At 43.2% G+C, this 13,505-nt stretch overlaps 1 protein-coding gene across 1 annotated transcript in view; it reads right to left on the reverse strand.

Moving 5' to 3' along the window:
* Positions 1 to 13,505, reverse strand: part of LOC104394214 (neuronal acetylcholine receptor subunit alpha-7-like) — a 59,596-nt gene that overhangs the window by 29,515 nt on the left and 16,576 nt on the right. The window contains exon 2 of the mRNA XM_010003784.1: positions 11,851 to 11,990. Within this exon, the coding sequence (XP_010002086.1) occupies positions 11,851 to 11,990 (140 nt within the window). The remainder of the gene's footprint in view (positions 1 to 11,850; positions 11,991 to 13,505) is intronic.

The raw sequence follows: 13,505 nt of genomic DNA on the forward strand, positions 1-13,505 counted from the left end.
ACCCTTAGCATGAAGCTTGTCTGTGTCATGATGTCTTCTCTCACTTGATTGTTGGAACTGCAGAAACACCCTAACCTAGAAAGGGATGATACATCTGAAGGACTGCTAATTGTTTTGACACTGTGGGTAGAGTTATCCTCTGCAACTGGGCTCCTGTCCCCAGAAAAAGCAAATTTCAGGTATGAAATAGGCCTTTGCCATAGTCCTCCGTGCAATACTGTCTATTACACTACCTCCTGTTCTGCTCCTCTTGCATTCCCTTGAGACCTGCCTAACCTGGTTTTGCTGCTGGGAGATACCACACAACTATCAGCTGGGATTTTATTTCATGTTTTACTGTTCATACATTTCCCTTTCACCTCTCTGCTTCTCCCCAAATCATGGCAGCAAGTACGTGCATCTCTTTGTGTGAACCACAGCCCACCTCCAGAGGTCCTGTCTATCTGCAACTTCTTGGTTACAATTGCTGAAGCAATTGCAAGAAAGTCCACAGAAAAATAATAAAAAAAGAATAATCACACAGAGGATAAAGACATATTTTAGATGCTGAAGGATTTGAAGGCATAAATACTGACTTGCAAAGGTGTAAAATAATAAGGCGAAAAAAACCCAGACCTGGTAATTATATGGAACCATCAGAGTGCCAACTGACCTGAAAAATAAAAGCAACTCAGCAATACAGAGAGTGTGCCAGATCTTTCTCATCTGACTGGTGCCTGCCTGGCCACTCCTCAGTTGTTTTCTAGGGATAGTAAGCATGAGGCTTGCCTGAGTTTCTCATAAAATCCTAGCAATATTTTCTATTGTTTGGAATCAGTAATTGCTTTATACTTGTAAGCTGCTCACAGCCTCCTAGGAAAGTGCTTCTGCATACTGCTAAAGAAGCCTTAACACCATAACTGAAAAGATGGGCTGCAACAGTTAGGCAGTTCCTTTCCTGTGCAAAATGAAGGATTTTCCCCATCTACATTGCACCCTATAGGGAAGGGGAGATGGGGACCTTCCTTTTTTTGTTGGCTACCTGAGAACTGCAGGAGGATACACTGAAGTGCAATGTAGAACTGGGAAGCCTATAGGTTTCCTGCACATGGAGATGCCTTCTCTCAGGAGCCTTTCATATGTGGCTTTGGACACACAAGGAAACTCCCTTTCACCTGACACAGAAAGTTTATACTTGACAGACTCCATGTCTGCAAAGGAAAACATCTATGACTGGCTTATCTATTTCACAAAACAGTTTCCCTTAGCTGTTCCTTTGTCACACTTCTGTGAGTTCTTTGTTCAAAGTCAGATGTGAATGACCTTGGTAACCTGCTTTGACTCCAAGCAATTTGTCAGCCATGTATCTCAGGTCATGTTAAGTTTACTATCTTGGGAATGCTTTGCCTCCTTTTCACAGGGCTACTGTGCTCACCATGTTTATACTGCTCCTCAGATTCATTTTGCAGGCTAAGAAAAGCTTGTGTATTAGAGTTCTCATAGGTTTATCTATAGCATGACCATGGTCTGCATGGTCTTCCCTGTCTTGCATTCAGCAAGAGCATAAAGTCTAACCGGGGCATTGGGCTGCTTATGTCTCTTTCATACCTGGGGGAAAAAAATATGTCACTTCAGGATGTTTTAATGGCCATTCAGAGTCTATTCTATTCTCATCTTTATCTTGCTGAGCTTTCAAAGGGTGTTTGGCTTTAAGGAAAGAAAAAACAGAAAATGTTATTTCCATATTCAGCACTTATCAATAGATGCAGCACTTTTATCAATAGATGCAGCCTGATGGATCCTTCTTTTCACAGAAGATAACAGAATCAAAAGTTTTCCAGACAAGAATCTTGAGTTTGCTGAAGTGCCTTCATTTTCAGGAGGAGCAAGGCTCATTTTGCACTGGGCAGGCATCTGTCCAGGTGAAGTTCTCTTGCTAAGCCCCTTCTAGAGAGGACCCTGAGGAACCTGGCCAGAGGAAAAGTGCATGCTGGGGCTTCCCAGGACATTAGGGCTGTTAAAGTCTACAGTCTGAATCCATCCTCTGTTAGAGCAAGAGATCTTCAAGGGAAGAGGTGTTTATGGAGCTTTTGGTGGTTTACTGAGCCACATAACTCACAGAATCACAGAATGTTAGGGGTTGGAAGGGACCTCTGAAGATCATCGAGTCTAACTTTGCATCCTGTAAGGAGACAGTTTGGCCTTTGGAGTGGGCTGGCTGCCTTGCCTTTCAGAGCTGTAGAGGAATCACAGTTCCTTCTGTCTTCATCCTGATCTGTGGACCATGTGCATCTTTGAGATACCTGAGCACAGAAGGGACCATATTTGTCTGCTACAATTTGCCTATTTTCAGACAATCACGAAATTGTGTGTGCCTCACTCTGTCTCAAGAGGTCTCTGATCAGTACTGCTTTGCCTACGTAAAAGCTAATTCTTGAGCTTGAAGTGCTGGAGGCAGGTCCCTCACTGTGTGTCATTGGTTTGTGCAGAGGGAATTTAGGTTAGTTGTGAGAATGTCTTTTCTCCCAGGAGAAAATCTGAATAATTCACCACATTGCTTTTCCTGTGCAGATTTTCTGCCTTGCATGGCACTCTCAGACTTGGAGATGACCTTCCATCTGTGTTTGGCAGGCTGTCAGTTCCCAGCTCTCCCTGCAGCAAAGCAACCAAAGCAGTCCTGCTGAGATACCAGGTGAGGCTAGAGACAACTGGCTCACAGACATGCTTTTCCAGCACTTCCCTGGCTGTTCCTCTAGGCTGCAAATGTTCAGCTCAGACAAATCAATTTGTGTTTGTTATTAAAAAAACTGGAAAAGCTAATGCTGTTGTCACTAGCTAGTGCAACTGTTGTCCTTTAAATCCTTCCTGTCTTTATCTGGGTCACTTTCTCTTCTTTTTTATCTCCATCCTGACCCTAGTTAATCCTCTGCCCTGGATATCTGCTTATTTCTACAGCCACCTTTGACCCATGGAGAGTGACAGAGTTCATTCCGTTTGTTCCAGGGCACATGCTGTGACATGTGGATGTTCTGTTCTCATTTCTTTGTTCTGCTCTCAATCCAAAGCTTACAATGTGTGTAGGTTTGCCTACCTTTTGCATCAGTACATGTCAGTAGGTTCTCCCTTGCCAGGCCAACAGCTAGATAAAATGTAACTGCCCTAAGACACACCTGGGTCATAGCACATGGACAAAAAAACTCAGGCCTTCCTGGTTCAGTAATCACATCACATGGTAATGTCACCTTTGTAACAAGGCACTTGGTAAGAGAAGACTGACAGGTGTAATTAGTCCTTACTGTCTCGCAGAGCAACAGAATTGGGAGTTGAGTCAGCCATTGATTAATTGCAAGACACTGATCAGCAAAGTCCCAAATAGACTCGTAATGTTACAAGGCATTGGTATCCACACAGTATTTTGATCAAGAGTATCAAAAGGATTAACGAGGCTTTCAAATGTTTGTAAACTCAGTCAGTCACTGCAGAAGGCAGCACTTTGCATTGCAGAAACACTTAGCCATCCACAACCTTCAGCTGGTTAAGTAAAACTGCTTAAATGCGTTGTATGGTTGAAACCCCACAAAACCAGACAGTTTGAGGAAAATCCAGGTTGCCTTGGCAGCATTCAGTAAGCATCACTGGACACCCATTATATTTCAGGGGTCTCATTAAAAAGTTACAATAAATGTTGCCATGGTAACATCAACTTTTAAGAGATACCTGATGTTTAAGTACTTTACTTCAATACCTTTGTTAAAATCAAGCACCCTCAAGAGGAGGAAAGGAATCAGAGGGGATGGCCCAGAGTCAAGGTGAAAAGCTGAGGAGAGATACCAAAATACTCTGGAATAACAAAGGATGATAAAACATCCACCAACACCTGCTGAGCAGTTCTTTGCCCACCAGGACGAGATGTGGCCAGGCCAGTGCTGTTGAGCCAAGGAGAATATAGTTAAGAGCTCATAGCTGAAGACCCTCACCCTTTTGCTTTTCTTTTTTTATTGCTTGGGCCTTTTCTTCTATGAATGGTTGGAGATGATGTCTCCTAAGCATTTTTCACCTAAGGTTAAGCCATATTGCCATCTGTTGCCACTGGCTTCTCCTTCATGACATAATTTCTTTGTCCCTCTCCTGTCTTGGGGTGACAAGTGTCCCTTTACTGCAGGCAAGCAGTGCAATCTGCCTTTGGTCTTTGTACTGGGCAGCAGCAGGATGCTGCCTGTCCCCACTGCTTCTGACCACTCAGTGTTATCTTCCCCAGAAGAGCATTGTGGTGGTAGTAGCACTGCACCTCAGTCTGCTGCTGACAGCAGCTCTGTGCATGCTTGCTTTCACAGCAGGAGCTTTACATGTTAGAAGTTCTGGCCACTATCAGACCACAATTCTTCCCTTGCAAACCCCTGGAACAAGGAGCAATCACTTGTGGGGAGAATGGAGAGTTTATGAGAACCCTGTGCCGGGAGGTACACAGTGTTGAAACTGGGACTGTGTGGAACAGTCTGCAAACACAGTGATGCCAGCTGTGTTCCACAGGAAACCTCATGCATGGTTGTGTTGGGTCTGTGTGTGGGGGGGGCTTTCGTATCCATGGAGAGCCCACAAGGATGGCTCCTGTGAGAAGATACTGGAAGCCCCCCCAGCTCCAAAATCCAGACCTGCCTCTGGCCAAGACTGAGCCCATCAGTGATGGTCAGAACATTTCTGATATCAACATATTCAAGAAGGGGAAAAGGAAACTGCTGGAAGACTTGCAGGGGAGAGGAGAAGAGATGTGAGAGCAATGTTAGAGCAGAGATACCAAGGTCAGTGAGGAAGGAGGGTAGGAGTGTCCAGGGCAGAGGTTCCCTTGAAGCCCATGATGAGACTGTCCCTCTGCAACCAATGGAGGAGCAGCCTGTGAAGGACCACAGTGCAGCAGATGTGGACCTACAGCCACGGGTTACCCTGTGCCAGGGGAGGTGACTGTTCCCAAAGCAGGCTGTGATTCTGCGGGAAGCCTGTGCTGGAGCAGCCTATTGCTGATGGACTGCACCTCGTGAGAGGGATTCATGTCAGAGGGGTTTGTGAAGGACTCTCTAATGTGGGAGGGACCACAGCCTGGAGCATGGGAAGAATGTGAGGAGTCCTTCTTCCTGATGAGGATGGAGTGGCAGAAAACATTGTGTGACCAACTGACTGTAACCCCCATTCCCTGTCCCCCTGTTCTGCTGGGGGGAAGGAGGTAGGGGAAATGGGAGTGAAGTAATTTGGGCCTGGGAACAAAGGAATGGGTGGAGGAAGGTATTTGTAAGCTCTGGTTTTGTTTCTCTTTGTTGTCCTCTGATTTGATTGGTGATAACTTATTTTTTTTTTTCCCCAGTTGAGGCTGTTTTACCCATGACCGTAATTGGTGAGTGAACCCTTCCTGTCCTTGTCTCAACTAATGAGCTTTTCCTTACATTTTCTCCTTCCTATCCCTCAGTAAAGGGAAGACTAGGAGATACAAGCTTAAAGACCACCCCGACAGCTTTGGTTTAATTGTTTTATTGCAACTGGTGGCTTTAGAAACATGAGCATTTGCAGTGCACCTTCTCCATATCAGCAACAGTGAGGCACAGCTAGAAGGCTCTCACTGGGGACCCTGCTGTCTTTACTGGAAGGAGATGTGGAAACTGTTTACCATTTCAAGCAGCGAAGTGCTTCTCTTATGCATGACTTTCTTACCTTGCCACTGCTTTTAATTTCCTGTGCAATAATCAGAAAGATCTCCCTTTAAAGAAGCTTTCCTTCTATGCACCTTGAGGATCTGAGAAATGTTAAAAATCCTTGATGGTTCAAATTAGTTACCCAGAATTAGAGAAATATCTATGAGCTCAAGATCTAAATTCCCACATGTTCATGCAGCATCACACTGCTTTATTATCAGACCAGGAGAAAGTTTGTTAGTTATTGTGAAGTGCTGAGGCTGGATGACCAACAAGGAAAAAGAAAGAAATCAGCCATTCATTAATTAGAGCCACAGCCATCAAGTACAGCTTGAGAGAAAATAAACTACTGAATTGCTGCTCACTAAGTTGCCCTCCATCCACTCTTTGCCCTCAGCCAGGCAGAAGCCAGAAGACAATGGAAAAAAGCTACAGGGAACATGCTGTTAGTTAGGGCTTCATTCTAAAGCTTCATGCAAGTATGTGCACTAAGTAGTATTAGAATGGGAAGGGTGTAAGAATTCGCATGGGAAGCCATGATACCCATGGCACGTAACTTCACTGTTTTAGCAAATTCACGTCACATGTTTAAATGGCTTAGTGAGATTGACATTTGGATAATACCTGGCACTTAGAAGGAAGCCAAAATACAAAATCACGGTTCAATTAGCCCTGGCTTTCTCACTTTTTAACCAGGCTAATTAAGAGACTATTTTATTTATTTTTTCTTCCCAGAGTTCAGAATTAGTTACAGTAAGTGAGCTTTATGACTAGGATGGAGAGTTTGGCATTTAACTTCAATTAATATGTTGTTTTATAAAACTTCCTATAGTTTTTTCTGCCTGGCCTCACTGAACTTGCTCTTGCAAGATGAGACTGAAATCTCTGATGGAGAAAAAACTTTCTGGAAAGATACATGGTTTGGTAGAGTAGGTCTGTACACAGAGAAACAGCATAAACACAGCTCATAAAAGCTACGCTGGAAGCTCACAAATAAATACAAAGGCATTACTATGAGAAGAAAAGGAAAGATACTTTAATCTAGAAGGGTTGAGTCGGTTTTTCTCACTAGCACCTATCAATGCTTTTTCATTAAATAAAATTCTGAATACTTGCTTCATAATCCTTTCCTTATTAATGCTCTCTCCTTCACATACTCTTTGAGTCTTGAGTGGTCAAGCTTACATTGTTGAAGTTATCTATCTGTAAAAGATTTGTACAGGATGTACTACCAGGATTATGGTTTAATCTAGTGAACACTGATACTATATTGGGAATAATATGTGAGCAGGTGCTTTTGTGTACTGGTATATTTATATTTGTTTCCTTGAATCACTTGTCTGTTGTTCTGCTACATAACAGCCAGGGCTGAGATTTTGACATGTGATGGTGCTGGGATGAAGGGTGGGAGGGGATGACCTAGCAGCTGTAAAGTCAGTTTAGGAAGGGAGAGGAGAATTAGAGCTAGAAATTTAAGCTGTTTAACTTTCTGGACATTCAGTTCACCTGCAGAACCAGCCCTAGAAAGCCTCTATCCCAGAGGATAGGATGGTTAAGAGGTTGCTGGCCTGGTTTGCCCCTTGGACAGCATCCAGGGCCAGCATAATTGGCTGCCACCCTCCTCTGCCCTGCTGGCAGGACGACTGCCAGCACTGGCCACTTCACAGCACTGCAGCACCTCTGGCCTCTCACTACAGCTCACAAAAGGGAAAACAGTGCCTGCTCTACATTAATGCCTGCCAGAACAAATAAGCACATTTTCAAAATATTAAACAGAGTTGTTTGCATAGTTGATGGAGTTTAACAAGGCCTAGTTTAACAAGGCCCTTCTTGATCTTGAGGCTTGTGAAACAAAAGCTCTTACAAGGAGACCTCCTGAAGGCGTTCAAATCTGATAGAGGTTGTGTGAAGACACTGACACTATGAGGGCTATATCAGACAGAAAGTGCCACAGGGATGGACATCATATACCTTCTGCTTTGTTACCTGCACCTTATGGCATAGTGTCAAAAGGCAGACTTTAGCGTTAGCAATTCTCACTCAAATGAAGAACTCGCCAGCAAAGAGCTCATTGTACATCAGCTCCTGGGGACTGAGTTTGAGCACCCTGATAACTGAGGAGCAAGCCGCCCAAGAAATGAGAAAGCTGATAAGGAATCTCTGATGTGGAGAGAAGCCTACATTTAAAAGTTGTTCTCTCACCAAAATCTTCCTCGAAAAAAACCCAAACCAACAAAATACAAACTAACAAAAAACCACAAGAAAAATGCCAGAAAAACCAAAAAAAGCCCCATGAAGCAAACAAAAAACCTCCAACTCAACCCGTTGAGGGATGTAATCTCTGAATAGGTGAAAATCAGTGCAAAATAAAGCTTGACCCTAGGAGTTTGATAAGTTCCTGGTAGAGAAGAAAGAAATTGCTGTGCTGCTATGCTGCTCGTAGTGGCAACAACTGCATCTGAGTGCTCAGGGAAAGAATATGCAAACCTTTCCCCTTGGTTTCCCTGCACAGGAAGTCACAGATGGATTTTCCGGGAGAAAACCTGAATCATTGTACTTTGTTGTGTCCCACTGAACTCATGTTACCTTGTCATGCTACTTTCCAGACCTGTCAAGAGCTTTGACACACTGCAACAACAAAATCTACAGCTTAAGTGGGATTGCTTGCAAACATGTCATCAGGTTTGGGATGATCCTGCAGTGCTTAGAATATACAATCATTTTACACACAGCTCAATCACATCAAAACAGTGGATATTAAATATTCCAGGAATAGCATTTATTTTGGGTTGCAGCCCAAAATACAGTAAAACAAAGTAATTTTTTCTTCTGGAAGTGTAAAGTCAGCTTTGGCCATAGTTGTGCATTAATATAATTTTGGAATAAGTCCTAACTCTAATAAGAAGAAGTCTTTCACTTCATTTGTCTACCAAAATTGTAACAAGTAAAGCTCATGTCCTTCATGGCTTTGAACGTGATGGCTGACTTAGAGTACTAAAAACCACACAGATCCTGTGCAGACAAATACGTGCGGGTAGGAGCAGAAAACCTAATCCAAGCTAGTCATGTATTGAATTTTTTTTTTAATGGATGTGAGAAAGTGAGATTTTAAGTAAAGTATCTTGTCGCTACTGTTTGGCAAACCACTGGGACCTCAGAGCTGTCTTTCCTCTCCAAGCAGCAAAGTGAATCTAAATTGTCACCAGTGCTGTTCTCAGCAGGTTGGCTGCAGAATATTTCTTTACATGATAATATAGTGTGTGTAGAAGTGATGCATTATATGTGATGCCAGGTCCTGGCAAGGGCAAGGAGTGATTTCTGTGAGCATCAGTGGTAGAATCCTTCTTCCTTCCATGCAACAATAAAAACAGAGACTTGTTTTTGCCTTCTTTACCTTCCTTCCACAGGGAGACAAATACAGGGTCCACTGTCTCATAACCATTGGAATGACTACTTGCAAAACATCCCAGTGAGTCCAGCAGTAATGTTGCATGTCTTGGCACATCATACTCCATGGAGCACAGAGTCCTTATTTCCTTCGCAGTGAGCATGGTGCATGAAGTTCCCTCAGGCTGGGACCTTGCCTAGCATCCTGCTCTGTTATGGCATGCTGGGCACACAAGTCTTTGGAAAGAACAGCTTTGTGCTTCGTTAGTGCATACACCACTGCCAAGACTGTGATGTTGTCCATCTTCCTCCCCAAGCAAGGAGCAACTGTGCAACAGCTGCTATGTCTTGTGTCAAGCAGAAAACTGAGGTTGTAGAACACTCCCAGCCTCCCATCTGAGTGAAGACAGAGATACCTGCCTGGTTTGCCCCATGGTGTATCAGATAATAGAAGTTACCTCTCCTTTGTATCTTGCCTGCTACTCTTTACATCACTGTGGCTATTACAACCCTTCTTTTAAACACACATTGTCTTCAGCAGCTAGAGCATCCAGATGCTGCAGGCTGTCCAGCAGCCATGGAGACTGAGGGGCTGTGTACACGCTCACAACCTGCTTACTTCTGGCATATTCCTGCATTGATCCCTGATTTAGGGACCCATGGGAGAGGTGTTTTGTGGGTTTTCAGCCTGGTTTGGTTTATCCACACTTGATGCCACAGTGACCCTTCTGCTACAGAAACTCAACTACCGAGGGATTTTCTGGCTCTCCCCAAGGGAGGCATGGTTTTTACACCATGCAAAATAAACCTTTCAGGTGAGTCTAGTTTATTTTAAAAACCAAATAAGTGCTGTTTGCAAGACCATGAATATGGGACAAGTCAATAATGCTCTGAGCTGATTAACTTCTAGCATCTCCAGTGTGTGGAGAGATGGAGGGAAGCGACGTTTTAAGTTTAAATTACCTGTCTTCTACTGTGGACAATCAAAAGAGAAGGGTGGAATTAATCTTGTTTTAATGAATATTGACATATGCAGATAGAAGTGTTTAAAGAAATGCTGATGTCTTGAAAAGATGTGTTTCACACATGAATGTGAACCTCATAGAATGGCTTGGGTTGGAAGGAACCCTAAAGATCACCTAGTTCCAACTCCTCTGCCATGGGCAGGGACCCCTTTCACTAGATCAGGTTGCTCAGGGCCCCATCCAACCTGCCCTTGAACTTTTCCAGGAATGGGGCTTCCACAACTTCCCTGGGCAACCTGTTACAGTGTCTCATCACCCTTACACTAAAGAATTTCCTCCTAATGTCTAAACTCAATCTCCCCTCTTCCAGTTTTAATCCGTTGCCCCTTGTGTCTTGCTACAAGTCCTCACAACCTTCCATCTCAACTAAAAAAAAAAGGTTTTATATAACTCCTCCTGACTGACTTTGAAAATGTACAGTCACAGTCCTAAGGCTAAAAAGTCCCCTTTACCGCCTCCAACCTTCAAATTACTGCAGTAAATTGCCATCAGAAAAAGAAGTGCTGAAGCAAGATCTTTGGAGCTAAGTAAGATGCCTCTGCTAAACCTGGAACTGTCTGCTGAAATGGACTTGAAATTAGCTGGAAGATTTCTCTGCTCTTTTGTTCACGAAGAGGACTGTGAGCTCCTGCCATGAATGAGTGACCTTAGTTGAGAGTACTGATCTCTCTCTTCCAGCTCAATGCAGTCGCTAACATTTCAAAACAGAAAGCAGCTTTCCCTGTCCGAGTGGCTGCTGCCTGCCTCCAGGAGCACCACAGCTGGCTGACCTGCCTCTTCTTGCATGGCACAATGCTGCAGGGCTAGACTTTCAGGGTTCCACATACCCCTTCAGGGAAAGCACCTGGTGTACTGTGCATTTTCAAAAAGACTCTGAGAGCTTTGAACAGTTTAAATATTTGAGGTGTGTGTGAAATTGGCTTTTCACTGCACAAAGGTTTGCATTTCTTTCTCTCTCTTCACTGTTCCCTCCATGGCAGTCACCATGTGTTGGAAACCAGCCCATAATACTGAGTTTGGAAAGGGTAGGATGAAAAAAGAACACCAACATCTTCAGCTTTTTGCTCCATTGACAGGATAAAAGTGGTCAAAATTATTCTCCTGGCTTTTTTTTCTATGTAGAAGAAAGAAATTATATATATATATACACTAGGGTTTTTAATCCAGAATTCTCTTCATCACTAAAAAAGAGATATGGAATATTATGCCAAAAATTTTTCAGAAGTCAAGTCACCAATTAAGAAAAAGCATTTTGCAATCAGTGATCTGTGTCTCCAGGTTTTGCTTTTATATATTTCTCACCTCACCTCAGAGCAGGCTCCTTTGACTGTAGTGCATGGCAAAGACATGATGGGAGAAGAGGCCAATGCCATTATAAAGTCTAAGGAAAAAAAGTGTAAATGCAGTGATGCTAGCTTTGAATGCTGCACTTGGTCTTCAGTTATTGCATCCTGTATGGCTCTAAGAAGAATGTATCATTAATAATTTGTAGTAACACATGGTTTCTAATTTATTCATTTTTTTTCTGATTAAATCAAATGGAAAAACCCTACATAATTAATTTATTTGCTGCTCATGTTGCAACAAAAATGGCTGTGCTCTTAGGAGGGTATTAACTCCTCCAAAGTACTCCAGCATTTAGGGAGGATGGTGAGCCAAAGATAGTCTGCTTTTATCTCTGATAGCCTGATTAAGAGGAAAAGTATGGTCCCTACATGACAGGTGAGATTTGTTATACTGAATGGATGCCATAGAGAACAGAACAGCAAGTAACTTACCACGTCAATTATCTGCAGCAAAGAAAGCTGGAGCTCAACTACAAGGGGTTGGGAGTCATTCATTACCGGTCGCTCAAGACGATTGTAGTTTCTCAGCAGTTCTCTGTACAAGCGTCTCTGGCTTTCACCCTGATGAGACACTGTGGGAAAAGAAAGGAGGCATCTGTCATTTGGGCTGATCACCCAATGGCTATCCACATTGTAGCTCTGTTTTTCTCAAAAACCTCTCCTAGGTTTGTAATTTGAAAGTAGTTACCAATAAAATCCTGGAAATTATTCACTTGAGTGTGACAGACACAACTTCTCTGCTTATGTGACTGATGAGGTCTTTAAAAATGCTAACTACTAATTCTAAATCATTACTAGCACTCAAACTACTGTAAAGTCTCTGAGGCTGTGAATAAATGTCCCCCTAACTTGGTGCCCCTCTTTCCTGATGGTCAGTGGAGATGTGGCTCCAAATCCATCAGATAGCTTCCTTGGAAGGCAGTCAGAGAGGTTTTATCTGTTTGCTCTTACTTCCTAGACTCTGGCTGCTGGAAGACAGTGCTGATATTAGCAGGACATACTGTGTGTTTACACAACATGAGTAACAGATATTCTTTTTTCTTGGAATGATGTGTCAGGACCATTTTTGTGCTCATGAAAGAGTAACAAGCCTTCTTCATACTCTCTTTGGTTTTGTGTGACAGTCTTTCCTGGTCTCATATAACTTCCCTTGTCTTTTTTTCTTCTCACGGCGGCACACTCTGTTAACACCTAACAAGGTGATGGTATGAAGGCTGGAGTATTTGACAGGTATGTATAATTATATTAAACTTAGAGTGTTACATGCTTAACTTGTCTTCCACTGGGAGCAGCCTCAGCACTGAAACAGTCATATAAACACATTAGCATGTTAAATACTAGCAGAATTTCAGTCTATGCTTAAATTGCAAGATACCTCTGTTCCCCAACTTTGGGGGGCTCTGGAGAGCTACCTAAACTGTGTGACTAGGTTTTCTTTCCATTCCACAAAAACTATGGAAGAGGCAGGGTAGCAGTGATGGCTTGGGCCTCTTCCTGTGAGAGGGTAAGCATTTGTTGGCACACACTGCCCAGGAGCATGAGTCCTCCAAAACAGTGTAGGTGTTGTGCTCTGGTCAGTGACAGTCTGAGCTCTACCTAAGAGCTCTACAGGAGAGAATGAGGGTCATGGGCTGCAGGTGCCCTGAGGCCAAACCAGTCCTGTCAGCATGAGTGAGTATTCCCTGAACTGTAGAAATCCAGTCCCTGGCAGGCAATCTGTATTCTAAATTATTATTACTGTGGACTGAAGCATGTTTTATCCACTGCAGCTCTCCATCTCTGTGTGTGACTTTTTTTAACTCTTGAGCAGAACTCTGCACAGTGAGACCAGGACTCCTCTCACATTGGTTAGGATTAGTATCTTTCTGACAATCTAAACAAACCAAAACAACCAATTCTGCCTGCCCCAGGCTCTTATTGTGCTCAGCAAATGTCGCAAGCCTGGAACAAGCTGCTGTCCAACAGAGCAGCCCTGCTTTTTAAAGCTAATAATAAACGTAGTTTATAAATACTTTATAAGTTTGTTTAATTCCTGTTCTTTTCCATTTTCTTCACACTAAAGGGAGCTTTGTGGCCTTCCAGTTTGG

Source organism: Chaetura pelagica, unplaced genomic scaffold, assembly GCF_000747805.2.
Source record: "Chaetura pelagica isolate M959 unplaced genomic scaffold, ChaPel_1.0 scaffold241, whole genome shotgun sequence".
NCBI classification, from domain to species: domain Eukaryota; kingdom Metazoa; phylum Chordata; class Aves; order Apodiformes; family Apodidae; genus Chaetura; species Chaetura pelagica.